At 46.7% G+C, this 18,862-nt stretch overlaps 1 protein-coding gene across 7 annotated transcripts in view; it reads right to left on the bottom strand.

Annotated features, from left to right (window-relative positions):
• The window catches only part of BRD9 (bromodomain containing 9), a 1,136,180-nt gene that overhangs the window by 1,047,884 nt on the left and 69,434 nt on the right, over nucleotides 1–18,862 (bottom strand). For all 7 annotated transcript variants that reach the window (XM_069620588.1, XM_069620585.1, XM_069620589.1 and 4 more), the window contains exon 2: nucleotides 18,443–18,660. In XM_069620588.1, coding sequence (XP_069476689.1) covers nucleotides 18,443–18,660 — 218 coding nt within the window. The remainder of the gene's footprint in view (nucleotides 1–18,442; nucleotides 18,661–18,862) is intronic.

Here is an 18,862-nt window from a genome sequence, read left to right as displayed (position 1 = left end):
CTCTGGATGCTTCTAGAGCCTTTGATAGCCTACACTGTTTTTTTTTTCACGACTAACCCTTGAAAGATTCGGGTGCGGACCAATCTTCACTTGCATGGTAATGGCCGATTTCACAAACCCATCCACAAGACTAATGGTCTATGGGAAGCTTACAGGGAATATCCCCATTCAGAAAGGCACAAGACAGGGGTGTCCACTGTCACCCCTGATCTTTGCCATGGCTATGGAGCCATTTGCATGTAGGGTTCGTAACCACTCGGGAATCCAAGGGGGGAAGTGGGCACTGCAGGACCTCAAAAAAGTAGCACTCTACGTGGATGACATTCTCCTGTTCCTAAGGGACACCGCAAACTCCTTACCAGCAGCCATACAATTACTGGGGGAATTTGCAAAGGTCTCAGGATTCCATGTTAACTATCCCAAATCCAAAGCTCTTAATGTTACCGAAAAGGCAGATCAAATCCCGGAATGGGAGAATCAATATCCCCCGAAGTGGGAACACAAGGCAGTAAAATATCTTGGGGTACAATTGACCCCCAAATATGATAGGCTATACGGGGCCAATATTCCGGCCCTCCTGAAAACACTATCAAGGGACCTAAAACGATGGCAACTGCAGGAATTGTCCTGGCTGGTACGCATTATAGCGGTTAAAATGACCCTACTTCCTAAATTTCTATACATAGTGGGCGCCTTCCCAATAAAAATCCCAGGCCCAGCAATACCAACATTGCAGAAAGAAGTGATGAATTTTATCTGGGGGAGGGAGGAGGGGTGGGGGGGGGATGGGAGAGAAACCGAGAATCCCCAAAAAAGTACTATTTAGACCACAAGCCTTGCAGGGACTGGGGGTCCCAGAATTTCGTAGATATCTATGGGCAGCACAGGTAGCCCCGATGCTACAATGGACATCTGGAGAAGAGCGAAATCAGTGGGTAATACTGGACAGAACAGCGACCAAGACGCCCCCCTGGGGAACCTTGGCTTCCTCGCCACACGGCACCGGGAAAAAGGAGAGCTGCTGCTAGAATCAACCAAAACTACTCTGTGGTATTAGGATAGGGTTTGAGAAATAAGAAGATCAAAGTGGGGGGGACCATTCACACCGATTGCTTATAACCCGGATTTTACCCCAGGAATGCAGGCTAATTTCTGGACACACTGGGGGGGCAGGGAAAGTAACATGGTCCAAAAAACTGTACACAGATGGGTCACCCTTAACGTTTGAAGACTATAAGGGCAGGTTTAACATACCGGAGTGGGAACGATTTCACTATGTTGAACTTAGGCATTGGGTCTCAAACAAAAAGGTGAAAGAAGGGTCAACTAGAAGCCCAACAGGAGTGGAGCTAACAGTACAACAAGGCCATCCACACAAAGGAATAACTAAATTATATCGTCTAATGGGGGTGATGGACCCTGAAGAGAACCTCACCTATATGCAAAAGTGGGAGACAGATCTAGGGAGACCAATCTCTGGGGATACTAGGGGCCGCATTTGGCACAAAACCGCCAAGAGCTCTAAATGTACCTCTATTAAAGAAGCAGCATACAAACTCTGCCGCCGATGGTATATGACGCCCGTATGTATGCATTCCAAAACCCAGAATACCCTGCAGACTGATGGAGAAATTGTGGACAGCCTGGGGATCTTATTCACATGTGGTGGTCTTGCCCACTAGCAGAGACATATTGGAAAGAGATTGTAAGTCACATTAAAGAGATAACTGGTGTGGGGCATCCCTTTCGATCCGCTAATGGTGCTCCTGGGGGAGGCGGTTGAGGGATGCTATGCAAACTCAGGGCCTACAGCCACGCTTATCACTCACATGCTGAGCGCGGCCAGAATCACGATTGCACAAGCATGGAAAACTAAGGAAGGACCAATAGTAGCTATGTGGTGGGTGAGGCTGTGGGGAGTGATGGCCATGGAAAAGGTGACAGCAATCACCCATGGCTCTTACTCAAAATATCTGAATATTTGGCTACCACTACACGAATTTGCAGACGATAAAGAACAGATGTACTTTAAATCTAGGTTGCTCCGTGCAATACTTATCATTTGATAAATATGAACATTAAGCTAGAAAAGTGATCCAACCGGTTGAACTCTTAAAACAAGAGCAGAACACTTCTTCACCCATAAGTTGGGGAAATGTTTGGGGGGGTGGGATAGTTTGACGGTTATTATGTATGGTTACTATATATTAGCAATGAAATTGAACTGCACTGAAACCCCAAGATGGGGCAAGGAAGAGTTGGCATGAACAAAACAATGTATGTTTGTCATTAACTGGTTATTGATGCACATATGTCTATGATGCTCTAAAAACTTAAAGTTGGTAAAAAAAAAAAAGAAAAAAAAAAAAGAAAGCAAGCCAAATGGAGTCACTTCAGTTCCAGTAGCTGTAGACTCAAGAACACAAACTGGTGTCCCTCTCCCTGGTTAATCCTACAAGCCTTGAGAATGGTATCCAGGTGTTTTATGAGTTGATTGGTCCCACCAACTCAAAGGAAGAAGCCGTCCTAGAAGGAGCTTCTCTGTCGAATGGAGTTTGGCAATTCGGACCTGCAGCAGGGCTTCACCAGGCAAACCAACAGTCCAGGAGTTGCAGCAGCCGTCCTCTTCCAGCTCATGTTCGGTTCTTTCGTTCCAGTGGTCGACTCTGCTTTCCAGTCCACGAGACTCGCCTTTTAAAGTTTTCTCCCTTTCATTCCAGCATAGCTGTCACTCACCCAGCAGGGTGGCTGTCCTTGCCGGACAGTCAGCCAGCCAATCACGCCAGAGTGCATTTGGGTCTCCTAGGAGACTAAGCACAGGGAGTTTCGGGCACCTCCCTCACTTCCTGCCCACCACAGACACTCTGCCAAGGGCGGACTTTAGTCCTGTAGCCCGCCAAAGGCACACGAACAAAGGGACCAAACCTGGTTTGGCACGTAGAGACAAACACTAGAAGGACCTTTCAAAAAAGAAATGGCGAAAAAAGAAGACCAGGACCTGTTTTAACAAAGGTGCTTAAGGCGCCATCTTGAAAAACATGGCTCCCATGATTTTTAGCTACCGGTGTTCGCGGTCGGGAAAAATCATGGTAGTTCATTGTAAAACCACTGCCACCAGCCTTTACAATAGGAAAGCGTAGCATTTGACTGCTACATGAGTGTTTAGACACAGGGGATACTATCTAACCCCTCCAGCACTCCATTGTAAGATGGTGTGTGCTGGGTCTAGGAATTTGGAAAGACTAGTAAAGTCAATTTCACTTTACATTCTCTGGGAAACAGTAGTTGATCCCAGAGAAGGTATTTAAACCTTTGGGAAGTCTAAAAGACATCCCTGTGTCACTGCACTGAGGGTGCTGTGTAACACACATGAAAAGATGATGCCTATGGCATTATCTAAAACTCCATATCAAAGAACACAAGTGTAAAACACACATCAAAATACATGAAAGAGTGGGAAAAAAGGCTCACACTCTTTCCAGGTAAATAAAATCAAGTCCTCAAAATCCAGCAAAGTTGCTGGGGGTCTCTAAGGTGAAGGGAATTAGCACATTTATGAGAATTTTCCCTAACAGTTTCCACCAGGTTTACTCTCATGACACGTTTACCACTTCTACAACACTCTGCTCTGGTGTATTCCTGCCACAACAGAACCAATGGTTACAAATGCTCTTGACCTGATACACTCTCCTGCCAGCCAAGATAAACTACTGCAGTTCTCTGTAGGAGTGTACCGAATAGTGAAATAACTATTCAGCCGAATACCGAATAGTTGGTTTTTTTAAATACATTTTCCAGCACATGAGAAATACTGCTTCGCAAGACAGTAAAGCGCATGTGAATGCACACATTATGGATGCACACATTCAGATGCCCTTTTCAACCCCATTTGAACATTTGCACAAATAAGCAGGCATTTCTACACATATCAAGTTGCATCCTAAATTCGCATTGATGCGCATGTAAATGCATAAAAATGGAAACTCATTTCCCTTCGTCTGTATGGATCATTTTTGATGCTGTTGTGTATTTTATTTTTTAAGTGTGAGAGCAGGGGTTTGAAGTGCTGCTGTCACACTGGCATTTCTATCTCATCTCTCAAACAGGGCTAGAAGTGCAGCTAAAGGGTTGTCACTGTGAAATTCAAGCAGGTGTAGCAAGAAAAGCAAGCAATCAAGGGTGGCGAGGAAAGCTAGCCAGGGTGTTGAGGAAAGCTAGCCAGGGTGTTGAGGAAAGCTAGCCAGGGTGTTGAGGAAAGCAAGCAAGGGTAGCGAGGAAAGCAAGCAAGGGTAGCGAGGAAAGCAAGCAAGGGTAGCGAGGAAAGCAAGCAAAGGTAGCGAGGAAAGCAAGCAAGGGTGGCTAGCGAGGAAAGCAAGCAAGGGCGGCTAGCGAGGAAAGCAAGCAAGGGCGGCTAGCGAGGAAAGCAAGCAAGGGCGGCTAGCGAGGAAAGCAAGCAAGGGCGGCTAGCGAGGAAAGCAAGCAAGGGCGGCTAGCGAGGAAAGCAAGCAAGGGCGGCTAGCGAGGAAAGCAAGCAAGGGCGGCTAGCGAGGAAAGCAAGCAAGGGCGGCTAGCGAGGAAAGCAAGCAAGAGCGGCTAGCGAGGAAAGCAAGCAAGGGCGGCTAGCGAGGAAAGCAAGCAAGGGCGGCTAGCGAGGAAAGCAAGCAAGGGCGGCTAGCGAGGAAAGCAAGCAAGGGCGGCTAGCGAGGAAAGCAAGCAAGGGCGGCTAGCGAGGAAAGCAAGCAAGGGCGGCTAGCGAGGAAAGCAAGCAAGGGCAGCTAGCGAGGAAAGCAAGCAAGGGCGGCTAGCGAGGAAAGCAAGCAAGGGCGGCTAGCGAGGAAAGCACGAAAGGGTGGCTAGCGAGGAAAGCAAGAAAGGGCGGCTAGCGAGGAAAGCAAGAAAGGGCGGCTAGCGAGGAAAGCAAGAAAGGGCGGCTAGCGAGGAAAGCAAGAAAGGGCGGCTAGCGAGGAAAACAAGAAAGGGCGGCTAGCGAGGAAAACAAGAAAGGGCGGATAGCGAAGAAAGCAAGAAAGGGCGGATAGCAAAGAAAGCAAGAAAGGGCGGGTAGCGAAGAAAGCAAGAAAGGGCGGGTAGCGAAGAAAGCAAGCACGGGTAGCGAGGAAAGCAAGCACGGGTAGCGAGGAAAGCAAGCACGGGTAGCGAGGAAAGCAAGCACGGGTAGCGAGGAAAGCAAGCACGGGTAGCGAGGAAAGCAAGCACAGGTAGCGAGGAAAGCAAGCACGGGTAAGGAATTAAGCGAGAGTAGGAACCAAGGGAAGGAAGCAAGGGTAGTGACGAAAGCAAGAGAAGCAAAGAGGAAAGTGAGGAAAATGAGGCAAGCACGGAAGGAAGGAAAGCGAGGAAAGCAAGCGAGAAAAACAAGCAAGGGAAGCTAGCAAGGGAATCGAGGTAGGCAAGCAATGAAAGGGAACATGGCCTCTGGAGTGGAATGAGGGGAGAGGGAAAAGGGGAGACAGGAGGTGTAGAAAGGGGAGGAAGGCAAGGTTCCGTATATGAATATTGCATGGATGGGTGGCAGTAAAAATACAGAACCCTTTGCATGGCACAGTGGACATCAGCCTAACCTACGTTAATCTGCATTCTTGCCTATGTGTGCTGAGCAAAATACCATATTCACTGTGGATATAAAAAGTAATTATGGGGAAATAAAGTTCTCTTGATGCAGTCGTTAAATATTTGAAGTTGGATGCTAAATTGATACTATTGCCACTGTGCAAATCTCCAAATATAAGCTATTTAGAGAAGTACTATAAAACAAAGGCCCTCAGCATTTGATTCATATTTCTTTCTAATTAATTGGAACTATTTCAGTTTCATCTGCAAGGTTTTCTAAAAAACAGAGGTGCATATTTTGAAACGGCGTATCCATGCCTAATTTACATCAACGTGGACAACCAAAGATAAGGCTATCTTTAATGTTTAAGCCACTGTCATTCAACAAGGATTGTATACCTGCTAGGGGCAGATGGTGCAATTTCACCCCTATTTTGGGTCTCTAGGGGCTTGACCCAGGCAGCTTTCATTGAATGCGCTATCCGCGTCGCTATATACTTCCGTAGTATTCCCAACGTGGATGCTCAGCGGGAGGCAGCGGCTGAGAAGAATCCAGCATGCAGCATCTCCCAGATGTAACCGATCCATTGTGCATTGTTCGCCAGCCTTTCAATGCAGCAGAGGCAAAATAAAAACACCAAGGCTGAACACCGCAAGAATTTTGCTTTTGTTTCATGGTCCTCCCACAAATCGATGATTTGAAGGTTGACATGCTGCCTCAATGACCGTCTTTGCTCAGGCATCATCTTCTGGTCGTCTTCTACCGGTCTTGGTGTCTCAGCGCACTGTCCCAATGCTTCAAGGTATTTTTCCTTGTGCTGCCTGTAGCAGCAAGCTAACAGTTTACTGGCTGCTGCTACTTTCCCACTGTTCTACTTTCTAGGATTGGCTATCGTCTCTCACACAGAGAAGATTGCTAATCATAGAATGAGGACTTAAAAAAAATATTTTAAAAAAAAGAAAAAAACATTCTTTTTTTTTTAAACTTCGGCTTTGAGTAAATATTCCAGGAAACATTTCGACCGAAGCCGAATAACTGGTTTTCAGACGAAATTCAGCCAAATACTTACTCGAAGCTGAGTTCGGTACACCCCTAGTTCACTGTGTGGGTATACTCCCCTGCCGGAATAGAACCAATTGGCACAAAGTTCTAGGAGATGGTCTGCACCCTTGCCAGGCCCAACTACTACCTCTAGGTAATTCTGTGGTAAAGGTCAACTTCAAAAGGTTTTAACAAGGTCTTCTGCTTCACACAATTAAGTTTAGGATTTTCTTCAAGGGATACAAGAATCACAGTGGTGCTATTTATTACACCAGAGTGTTACCACACGCAAGACAGACACTGCTTCCGTCCTAATGAACCTCGTATCAGAAAGGCAGCCCTCCTACCAATCTTGTTCCACCTTTGTATTATTAACCAAATGCTGATAATAACTCTTTCTCTTCTTCACACTTCTTTGGCAAGTTGGGTTTAAGACATTATCTATACAAGGGCAATATTCTTCACACACACAGGCTCAATTATCTTCTTTTGGCTTAGGCAACCCTGCTTGTTTATCAATTGCGCTAATATGCGTCCCTTTTGGCTTTGGCAATAGTGGTTTGTGTTCCCTTTTCGAGATACTGCCCTTTTGTGTGTTTGGTTGTTATAATTACCCACTATATCATGATCTGGTGGGATCTTTAAAGTCTCTTTATGGCATCTGCCCTGTCTTATCCGTTTGGTATGAATACTAATCAGTAATTTGTTTTACATCAGTTCGGTATTCAAAAGGGAGTCTGGATTCAAGCAACGAGTAATCACGGAGTGTTCCAGGGTCACAATATAATAGTGACCTCACCGGGTTTGACCGGCGCGTCCCGTGTACCTTGGAGATCCCAGCTTGTCTGCTTCACTTCTCATGCATGGCCTGGCAAATCTCTCCTGCATGGGTTCCTGCATCTCTCGTCTGCTACTTCCAGAGCCCTCGCGTCTCCCCCAGCGACACAGTGCACGCCTGGCACCGCTGAAAGCGTCACCATGGTGAAAGTTATAAAAAAGGTGCACTTTCCGCTGTGCGACCTCTTCAGCTTAAATCTCGAGCCCAGGACCGGGATCAATTCCTCTCGCCACTCTGGTCCCGTCGTCCTAGCTCTTCCACGGTTTCTTCCTCTGATGCTTTGGGGATTCCAAGACTTCTCCACAACCTACTGTTACAACTGCACACCCGCTGCTTCAGCTGCCTTGCCTTCTTCCACCTTGGTCTTATGGCCTGCACCTGAGGAGGCCTTTTATGTCTCTCAGTGTCATGATTTCTGCCCCCAGCCCTCGGTGATATCAGGCTGGAGCCAGGCCACGATCAGCTATATGGCCCCTAAGGGCCTCTCCACCCTCCCAGAAACCCACTTGGAGTCAGACCTGGCGCCTGTGGCGCCAGGCTCACACACAGCCCTAAGATTCACTTGGCATTGGACTTGCAATGTATAGTGGGCAAGATGGATGCCCCCTACACAATCCAGTTCCTTGAAATGAGTATGCAGTCTAGCCTTTTGGGTGTGGTTCAACCCAGGGATACCTGGATACCTGAAGGCTATTTAAACCACGCCTGGACCGAGAAACACACTTTGCGTTTCTCTGCACCTGCAGTGTGACACTCGCCGTGCTCGGATCGGTCTCCTGAAGGCCTTCTCCTTTCCTCCGCATCCAGCGCACCTGCAAGAACAAGAACAGCATTAATAATAGACTTACCTTGAAGAGCATCCAGCTTCCATCCATCGCTCCCCCAGTCCAATGGGCAGCTATGGCTGTGTCATCTCCATCTCGGCACGCCGCATCCTAGGGAAGGCTAAACAAACAGAAGAAAAGACATTAGTAAGCATTCTGCATATCTTAGCTTACTCAAAAACTGTAAGAAGAGTCAAACGCTTACCTGAACTTAAGCCACTCGGGGTAACTTCAGCTCCGCAGCATCCCATCGACCTGCAAGTGGAAAAGACATTCCAGGTTAGCACAGAAAGCATTAGGAGGCGCCGCACATCACGCTTACTCACCGCACCTCATCCCCTCAGCTGGAAGCCATGCTGGGATATTGCGGCACCTTAGAGGGACACAGAGACGAACATTGGTTAATACAAGGAGGAGCGGGCAGCATTGCGCATCGCGCTCTCACTCACCGTTAGTGCTCGGCTCATCTCAGCAGCACGACGCCATCTCCGACCCCCCTCCAAAACCTAAGGAAGGAAAGACACATTATAGAAGAGACTAAAGTCAAAAGAACAGTTCATTAGAATTATTCTACTTACCGGTCGGGCTGAAGTTACAGCAAGCCCAGTCCGTCAGACCCACACCAGTGAAGCAACTAGGCAGCATCGAGCCCGCATCAGTCGACGCACCCCTGCACCGAAGGCAGAACAGAGAGCGCACTATACAAGAAAAGAAGGTGGCGGAAACAGACAGATTCACATATACGCAACTACGGCATTGGCGTTCCCATCTAGCAACATGCGAGGCAGCGACACGAGACCTAGACCCTACAGAGCTGACAATCGCAGATCCCCCACCCCGAGGGCGAATCTCAGCAATGTACAAGCTGTTGCAGACAAATTTGCTCGTTGCTAGAGCAGCCTACATGAACCAATGGGAAGCAGACCTAGGACACCCGATAGAAGACCAGGTCTGGTCAGACATATGGTCTCGCACGCGTGCCTCTTCCTTCTGCATTACTAATCGTTGGTGTGCCTATAAACTACTTCTAAGATGGTACTACCCGCCGCTCAGACTGAATCATTTCAACCCAGCCCTGGACCCGCGATGCTGGCATCGATGCGGCCTCCAGGGATCGTTCATTCATATGTGGTGGTCTTGCCCAGTGATCGTAAATTTCTGGACCCAATGCATCGCCACCATAGCAGACATAACTGAGATAATGCTGCCCCTGGAGCCAGAACCAATCCTATTAGGAGCCCCGATCCAAGGCATATACCCACTCACCTGCTCCTGGCCGCTAAAATCACGGTGGCACGAACCTGGAAAACGCCGGAAGGACCCCTAATGATCCTATGGTGGCTGAAACTCTGGGACATTTTTGATGCGGAAAAGATTACGGTGGCAAACAGAGGCCTACTTCACCGCTTCACGAACATTTGGTCCCCAGTAATAGACTATGACCAGAGGTATCCAGCTCTAACTTTTAAGCCACGGGCGGTAGCAAATGCTCTAAGGGCGGGGAGCACGGAAATGGCGCAACGATCAGAAGAACACGATTTGGACGTTAACTGAGGGGGAGCGGGAATGGGGTTGGTATGGGAGGAGATGATCAATGAGCTGTATAGATTGTCAAGAAAGAATATGTTGTAATTTACTTTTCTCTGGTGTGTCGATCAAAAATAAACATGTTTAAAAAAAAAAAAAAGAAAAGAAGGTGAGGAGTGGATAAAGGGGAAGGTTTGATCCCCAGGGAAGAGGGGGTCAAGCAAGCAGAGACAATAGAGAGAAACCACTCTGGCAATCCTGGGTTTCAGGCCCAGTCTCCAGTCGAACAGATTCCAGGGAAGGGTTTGAGGTCGTAGTAGGTCCAAACAGGCTGAGTGGCGCCCCCATGGATACCAGGTGAGCGTTACACTCAGCCATCCTCAAGGGCACCACTCTGCACCCTTGTGCCTCTGCAGCCCTCTTCTTTGTCCCAGTACCCTAGGAATTCTGGGACTTGAAGTTTTCTCATTAATATTTTCCCCATCAAGTTCCCTTTCCTCCTTAAGCATATTCCTCAAAGGAGCATCAAAAGGATAAAAAGATATATTTGGTTTTTTTGCGGTTTTTCCAGTTTCAGATTGGTAGGAGTTTTAAGACCTCTCTGGATGATTTTCCTGGGACTCAGAGGGTTTCCCATTTCTGGGAGTGTTATACATTTTGTAAGAGCTTATCTCATCCTTAATACATGTCCATTTAGAATTGTCTTCACTCACAGTGTTAGAATTAACTTTAGGGAGTGACCATTCTCTTTGACAACATGCCATGGCATGTACTGGCCTTAATGCTATTCCCATCGTGGGGGAAGACAAATACACATCTCGTCCCATGAAGTCCTCCTGTTTTCCTGGGGCACATTTCCTCCCAGGTGATCCTACTGGCTATCCAGCCCCCAGTATCAGGAAGCGTCTGCCTTTCCCTGGCCACATGAGAGGAGACTTTAGGTAGGGTTTTCGTGAGGACTCCATAGGATCCCTAGGGTGTGTGTGAAGGGAAGACTCCAGGGGCTCGCCCCCATCACCCGCTATGTGATGTGGGGGGAGGGGGAGATACAGGGTAGTGAAAATCATGATCTCCCCACAACATGGTGAATACACTGCAGGAAATGCCACATTAGTCCTGCTAACAATACTGTCCCTTAAGAAACTTTCAGGGAGATGCAATCTTGAGCCCCGCACATCCAGTGCAAGCAAATCTGCAGTGCTACAATTGAATTTTGTGGTAAGTCAGAGATAGGAGACTGACAAGAGGACATGGTTCAACGATGATCTTTAGTTAACAAAAAAGTAATAATTAAAGAAAACCTCCTGTAACCCCTTCACTACTAAAGAGTGCTCACCAGGATGTCTCCCAAACAAAACTGTCCTCTGTCCAAATCTTTTCCAACCTACCACCTAACCTACTGCTCATGAAAGAAAGGAGAACCTAAGCTTGAGCTTAGGATAGGGTTTCTTACTGCGGTAGTGATTTAGTGGAGGCTGTTTTTCGGACCCTCTCCAACAAAGAGTTCTTACAATCTTCAACACTTCTGGATCTTGTGTCAAAACGTTCCAAACCAAACAAAATGTCTCAGCTTTGCTCTAGGTCAAAACAATGCCCTCGTCATATACTACCAACAGTCTCTAGTTTATTCCGTCGCTTAGGACATTTCTTCCAGATCGGTATCGATTGGCAATTTCAAAAGAAACAAAGCTCACTACTAGTCTTGTCTGAATGTTTCACCTTTTCAGCCTTGGGTAGGCTTTGAACAGGGGCAAGATGCAATCCCCGTCAATCCCTGTCAATGAGGAAATGCAGAATGCCACGAGGAAGGCGTGTTCATGAGACGATCATTGTTTGAATGCAATGACAGGCATCCTTCCAGTCACACCAGCTGCTCCAGGATAGTTTCCCTTGAAGATAAGAAACTGTAATTTGTGGAGAAGGCGACTTGTGGCACAAGCTGGTGATTACCAAAGTTCTGGACTTGAACGCTGAACAGCGACCCTTCTGGCGAGGTAGCCCACGAGAGAGCTGGTCAGTCCCCTGGTCAGTCCACTGGGCTGTCAGGGCAGTCTAGGGACACTTCCGAAGGCTCTGAAGAGCTGGGTCCTCCAGCAGGTGTCGAGACTAGTTGGTCCCACTAGTTCAAAGGGCTGAAGAACCTCTCAGAATCTTCGGAGATCAGACAGAGGAGCTGTGCTTCACCGGGCCAGACATTGGAATGGATTTTGGGTCTTCGGGTCATCAATGGTCTGGTCTTCTCGAGGGATTCTTGGCTCCAACATAGATATGAAGAATAGCTGGAGAAGTCGTCCTCTTATCCAAAATACGATCTGAAAGCAGCGTCAAGCCCACCAATAGCAAGGATCTGTTCCATTCAAACAGCCAGTAGTTGTCCAAGCAGGGTAAACTACTGGTTTTACATCTGCCCCAGTAGCAACCTTTCTGGCACCAGTGATGTGGACTGGGACTAGACAGCCCCATCCCTCTCCCTGGGCCACACACACAGGAAGGCTCACTAGCCCGCAAATGCGGCAGCTTTCCCGGGAAAGTACATGACCTTATAAGGACTTTTGTGACCTAAGAGGCTAGGAAGATGGCTAAACCGCAATATTGCCAAAGAACAAGTGAAAATCTCGTGGCCTGGTCATTTTAGTGCACTAACCACATTTAGTAGCCACACATTGTAAATGCGAATGTGCACACCAAAAATAATGCACAAACTGTAGAAATGTAACTGCTGCCACTAGCTTGTCTTTTGGCACATATAAAAGTAACCAAAAAAACTCTGTGTAAAAGGATAGGGTGATACAAAAGTATCCCTATTGCACTGCATTGTAACATGCTTTGTGCAATGTAATATTTCAAGAATTCAAAAGAGAAACTATGTTTCCCAGTACTGATAGTCGGAAGGCTGATCAATTTTCCCATAAAAAGTGAGCAAAAGACAAGTCAGGTCTGGATCTAAAACAAAGAAGAAAAAAAAAAAGAACAGGGTTTCAGCTCCAGTTTTGGATAAGAGGAGGACTCTTGCAGTCATTCTTTAGATCTATGCTGGCGCCAAGAATCCTGCGGAGAAAGGTAGCCCGTGTGTGACCCACGGACAACTTCTGCAGTGGAGCATCCCCTCCAGCGATTGGCTCAGTGAAGCACTGCTCCTCTGCCTGATCTCCAGAGACCCTTGTTGGTGCTTCAGCCCTTGGAATAGTGGGGCCAACTAATCTCAATGCCTTCTCAAGGATCCAGACTTTAAGAGCCACGTTTTTTGATCAAGTCCCCTGCCTATGCTTTGCAGTGATGGTTACTGTGGCCAAGGGGGGCGGGGGACACCACCAACAGTGTTATGTCAGGCTTGGGGACAGCACGGGGAGGGATCCCCATATCAACTGCACCGTACCTGGATCAGAAGGCAGGGGGCTCGAAAAACGCCACCATAAAATGCTGCCGTCAATTTAAGGTTGTTTGAGACCATGTGCCCCAGGTTTCCTCCCAGTCCCACCCAAAGGCTCATAAGGATAGCTTAGGGGCAACGCACTCGTCTTGGAAGCAAGACGACATTGAGCAACACAGGTCCAATCCGAGTGTCCGCACTTAGAAACCTCTGGGTATTAAGTGCGTTATAAATAACCCATTACAAAAAAGATCCAACTGAGGCCTGTAGTTCCCAAAAGGCCTGATCTGCCCACTGCTGGGCAGCAGGGAGGCATGTTTAATACTAGAACAAAGGTGGAGAGAGACTCACAAGCACTTTGTTCTCATCAAAACGGAGGCTTAGCAATATACACAAAGCAGAGGGGGGTAGACTGTGGACCAAGCCGCTCCACTGTGCTTGCTGCACCATGCACATACTCGAGAAGAAAAACCAAGATGGCGGTGCAAGTTTTAATTGGCTAGCACCACAGTGGCACGAAATGAGGGCCCAAGGCCAGGAACAATTCTGGGAGCCTAGAGAGCAATTTCCAAAATACCAATCAGGATGCAGCAGACAATGACACACCAGCGCCCACCTGCCGGTCACTATTTAAGGTGGAAAGTTGGGAAGAAATATGTGGGTATCCGAAGGAGTGCATTTGGAGGAGGCTGGAGGAAAGGGCAAGAAAGGAGTCAAAATAACGTAGGGAGAAGGATGGTAAGAGAAGGAATTTGTGAACTGTACAGTGGGTTGTCAACTGGAAAGAGGAGGATGAAAGAAGAGCAAGACCACCACTCTTGGAGGTTAGAGGAGCAGGCAAATCAGGCCTCAGAGTAATAGATAGATAGATTTCTGTAGGCAAGCCCTGACCTGTGAAGGGTGAGGAGTATCAAGCATGTAGCAGAACATCATGGAGGTGCAGGTGATGCTGTTAAAGAACAAAGCGGAGAGAGCGGTTAGGTGAGCTCCCCTCAGATAGGACCATGTGGTCTAGTGTTGAGGAAGAGAGCGAGATTGGAATGGTGGTTCAGAGAACCAAGGCTCTGGGACAGAAACGTGGTGAGGCACCAAACGGACTACCGTGTAGAACCAGCCTATTGGCCCTCTGTGTGGCTACCCACCTGTGTCCAAGGTTAACAAACAGCTGAATTACCAATCTCCCACCACAACCAGAAAAGAAGAAAACATACTGCCCACTTGCCCAAGCACAAGGAGATGGAGTCAAGAAATCAGAGGATGAAAAGTTATTTGGTGGATGATACAACCCTTATACCGAGTGATCCAGAAGAATTCGGAAGTGCTTTAGGTGGACAATTCTGAGCAACATCATTAGTAAAGCCACTTGTGCAGGTTAAGCAGCCAGTAAGGAGCCAGGGCCCGGCTTGGTGAGATACAGAGATTTGTTTTGCTATCCTCTCTTAAGAAACCCTCAGTTGGCCAGCTGCTTGAGAAGGGAACCTGCCCCCTTTTTGTAAAATGGGCATCTTGACCATTGGTTTAATTTTTTACTATTTTGACCCTTAAATGTAACTGTCCCCAAATAAATATCCCAGAAATAATCTTATTTGTGGCTTATGCCACCGATAATATTTTCTTTGTGACAACACTGTACTAAAGATGGTCATTCTTCAGATGGTATTTGTCCACCTCCTCCTCATCCTACCCAAGAAGTCCAATGGAAGCGTTGCCAGACGACCAACTGGAGAACTATACTCAACAAAGCTGACAGCGTTGCAGACCTGGCAGCACAACAAAGGTTTAGGACCGGCAAAAGAGAGAAAATAAGTGAAGTGACTGCAAAGTATACACAGTTTTCTGTAAGGAGCAGTGCAGGAAAACGTAGGTGTAGGTAGCCAGCGGGCGCTTGTGGGGGTGTCTGTGTATTTTACGGAATGGTCCCCTTTTCAGAATTTGTTTTTACCGCACAATTAAAGGTAAAACATGCTATTTTCCAGCCGGGCCATCCATCAAACTAGAGGAAGAGAGATTGTGTGTAATAAGCATATCTCAACATTCAACCCAAAAGGCATCTTGGCTCTAGAGCTACCAATCTTGCATTAGGTATGAAAAAGCAGGATCATCAAGGTAATGAGGAGAAAAAAAAATCAAAATGATGATGGAACATACTATGATCAAATCAGAAGTCTTAGAAAAGTCAACGACCAATTCCATTGTCATGCAGCTTGCACAAATCTTCTCATAAACCATTTGCCACCTCTGCCCTTAATCACCTCTTGCACCGGGTTTATTACCTGGCCCCAAGTCGACCCTGCCATGTGGCTGGACTTCCCTGGGCACAGAATAACAAACTCCCATTTTCTCAGGACGATTACATCTCTTATCCACAACAGCACCAAGTCGTAAACCTATGAACCACTAGCACTTCATTTTGCCCTGGGCGCAGCTGACCCTTTGATGATATCGCAGCTGGCCGAATGCACCACCTTCCCCCATCCTTCGACCTCGATCAACCAACTTCCCAGTTTACACAGAGTTTATCTCGCCAACCCAGGTTTGCAGCCTTCCCATGTAGTCATGTATTCACCTTGTACCCCCTGTTCCCCAAGTGTCCCAAACACATGTCCCTGAAAACCCCCATGCATATATGTCTGTGTACCAAGACTACAGCGGCTTCGCCATCCGCAAATCTGTTTTCTCCGGTGCGCATATAAAGCTCCTCGCTTCTCATGTTTAGGCACTACATTGCACGCCACACAACTACATTGTGTTCACACTGTATACGCATACTTGTCATTCTGCAATCTAAAATCTATCAGCTTCACACAGAATAATATCAATAGTAACACTCATTCCATTCTCATTAACTATACTAGATACATACTAGATTGCAATATCGCGTATACCCCAGTCACCAATGTGGCACGTGCAACGCAAACCCTTCTTTCCCATTGAAAGAATTATCGACCATCCCAAAAGAAGGAGCAATACCCTTTCCATGTGCAGCTGATCTAAGAGCCCTATTGGCATGTATGACAAATCTTTCTTGAACATAAATAAGACCACATACGGCCCTGTGGAGTACACATTTCCTTGCACGGCAACCAATGAAGACAATGCAGCGATGGAGTAAGGGGTTCTCTGCACCCCATTCGGAGAAAACACAGGCAGCGTCATTTTTGGAAGATCTGGAATCCATCCACAACCGTAGACAGAAGGCCCAGATTGGTAGAGTTGCCAAAGTCCACGCAAATGGATTTAAATGAACAGGGCAAACATTCAAGTTGCAAGCTACTAGCCAGCCAGAAAAAAGTAACTTGCCACCTCAATTCTATACATACACACAGCACATCATTTCTTACTCAACCAAGAGTCAAACATCACTAGCCAATGGCTAGTGGGGAATGCAACATTTGACCCTGCACACTCATTTATAAGTTGGGCTTTACAAGGAAATGCAAATAAGTCCAGGATTCTTTGAAGTACTTGTAAATCTAGTGGCCCTTTGTAAAAATCTGTAATAGTACTCAGCCACTCTCCCTGTGTTAGTGTCATGCGCAGAAGGAAGGTCAGGCACACCACTTTACATAACACTCATACCCCCCGGGGACTCCCTGACACATAACACAGCTAGACTCCCCAAGTCACAGTCAGCCCTTCACATGGTCACGCTACCTGTGGTGCGAGGGAAGCGTCACCAGCTCCAAGGCTCTGTCAGAGGGCAATATTATTTGTTCCCTCGTTTCCAGTGGCAACTGCCACGGAGATTGCGAGCGGGCTGGAGCAGGAGCAGTCGGCAGCATTCCCTTCCTGGTTCCGGGCCGACTTCCCGGTCACGTGCCTTGAGCTCCGCTCACTTGATCAGGAGTCGACAGAGATAAAAGCGGCGCGCTTTGAACCCCTCGCCGCTTCACGGCTGTTTCACGACACTGTTTGGCGTTTTCGATTCACATTTTGGATTCATTTGGAAACAGACCTCAAGCCTACGGATTACGGACTGGTTATTCTTGCTCCTTGGATTTGTGGTTTTGGTTTCTGCTCGGATTTACGGACTTTTGGCTAACGTTTAACGGATTGTTTGGATTACCCTTCTCTGCTTTGTCAAGTGTTCTAAGGTCTTCAAGGTTCCTTGAACTGCTACGGTGCCTTAAGCACGAGTCCCACAGTGTTACGAATACATCCAAGAATCATCAGGTGTGTAGCCAGTGCTGAGTTTCTGGCACCTGGCTTTAAGGATTGCTGAAGCTTCCCTGCACCACAGCCTCAGAGTTCCTGGCATCTGCCAATCACCCTTGTGTAAGCCCTTTTTTAATAACAGTTACATTGTTGGCAGTACTTTGCTTGTTTGTGCCAATACCTGAATTCATTCCAAAGCTCTGGGGTCCTCAGTGGCGTCTGATCCTGCGAAACAACAACCACCTGTGGCCTCAAGGCTCGCATAGGGAGTAGTTTACTTTCTCTCTGTGTGGAACTTGGGGACAGAGGCCCATATATTCCTCACGACGTATCAAGTCAAGACAGTTAGCACCTCCATTGGTCTGTGCTCACAGAAGTAAATGTTGCACCGTTGAGGGAATAAGCCCTCAAGGGAGGGTCGCCTGTTAAGTTACACAAGGTTTGAGGTCCACTGACGCTGTTTATTGTTCCAGCTCTAATGTGGACAGCTGCTCCAAATATAGTCATTTATGTTATTGCTAAGCGAGAACTAGCTTATTTCCAGTCCAATGGTGTCATCGCCTTTCTTGTATTCCCACGGGAAAACCATGAGTGATGTTTTTGTAATTGTAGATTGCAAAATTGTTTTCTTATTAAACTTTTATGGCTTTATAGCAAAACTAAAGTGAAATGATGATGATTAGGATGATGATGGAAAACCAGGAACGAGTGAAGAACCTCCCTATATTTGATAGAGAAACAATAAAGAAGTCAGCGAGAAGCCCGAAGTTAAACACACCTGATGCTGCAGAGGGACTTGTGCCTAAAGATGGAAGCCATGAATCAGATGAGACTTCGTAGGGTCAATCTGAGTGGAATTCAATCTCGATGGGACGTATCACTACAGCAGGGAATTTCTAAGCAAATAAAATTAAACTGAATAAAGCTAAAAGTGTTTGAATGAAAAGAAGCTATTGTATTCGCAACATTTTCCCAAAAATAGCTTGAATCACGTAGTAACAATATTTGCATGTATACATCCAACCGTAAATGGAAGAGCCACGTACAAATTACAAATAAGATAAAAAAACATTGTAGACCTTTAACGGTTTTGGTCCATAAAATAATTTGCTCACCTTTCGCTTTCTTCTCTCATCATCATCAACATGCTTTTCCTTTTCAGACTTTTTCTTCTTTTTTTTCTTTTTTTCTTTGTGTCTTTCCCGCTGCTCATGGTCTGACCGGTCATCATAATAGCTAGAATCATGTCCGGATCCCGAGAGCTCTGTGACTTCGCTTCCTCCAACTTTAAGGACCAACTTCAATGGTTTATCTAAGGGTTTGTCTACATAATCTAAAGGGGATTAAAGAAAAAAAGAAAAGAAAAAACACAGTGAATGTGAATTCAAACCATTTGATGACCATGTAAAATAATATCAACAGCAAGAAAACTGCTAATGCAATTCACAATGGAGAGAACTACAGCTTGTTGAGGATGAATGATGTGAATAATGAGTTCACAAAGACCGAGCAATAATGTAGAGGTTAGACCAGAC

The sequence above is a fragment of the Ambystoma mexicanum genome, chromosome 5q (assembly GCF_040938575.1).
Source record: "Ambystoma mexicanum isolate Mex_15411 chromosome 5q, UKY_AmexF1_1, whole genome shotgun sequence".
In the NCBI taxonomy this organism is placed as follows: Eukaryota; Metazoa; Chordata; class Amphibia; order Caudata; family Ambystomatidae; genus Ambystoma; species Ambystoma mexicanum.
This window is presented reverse-complemented; position numbering and strand designations above follow the sequence as displayed.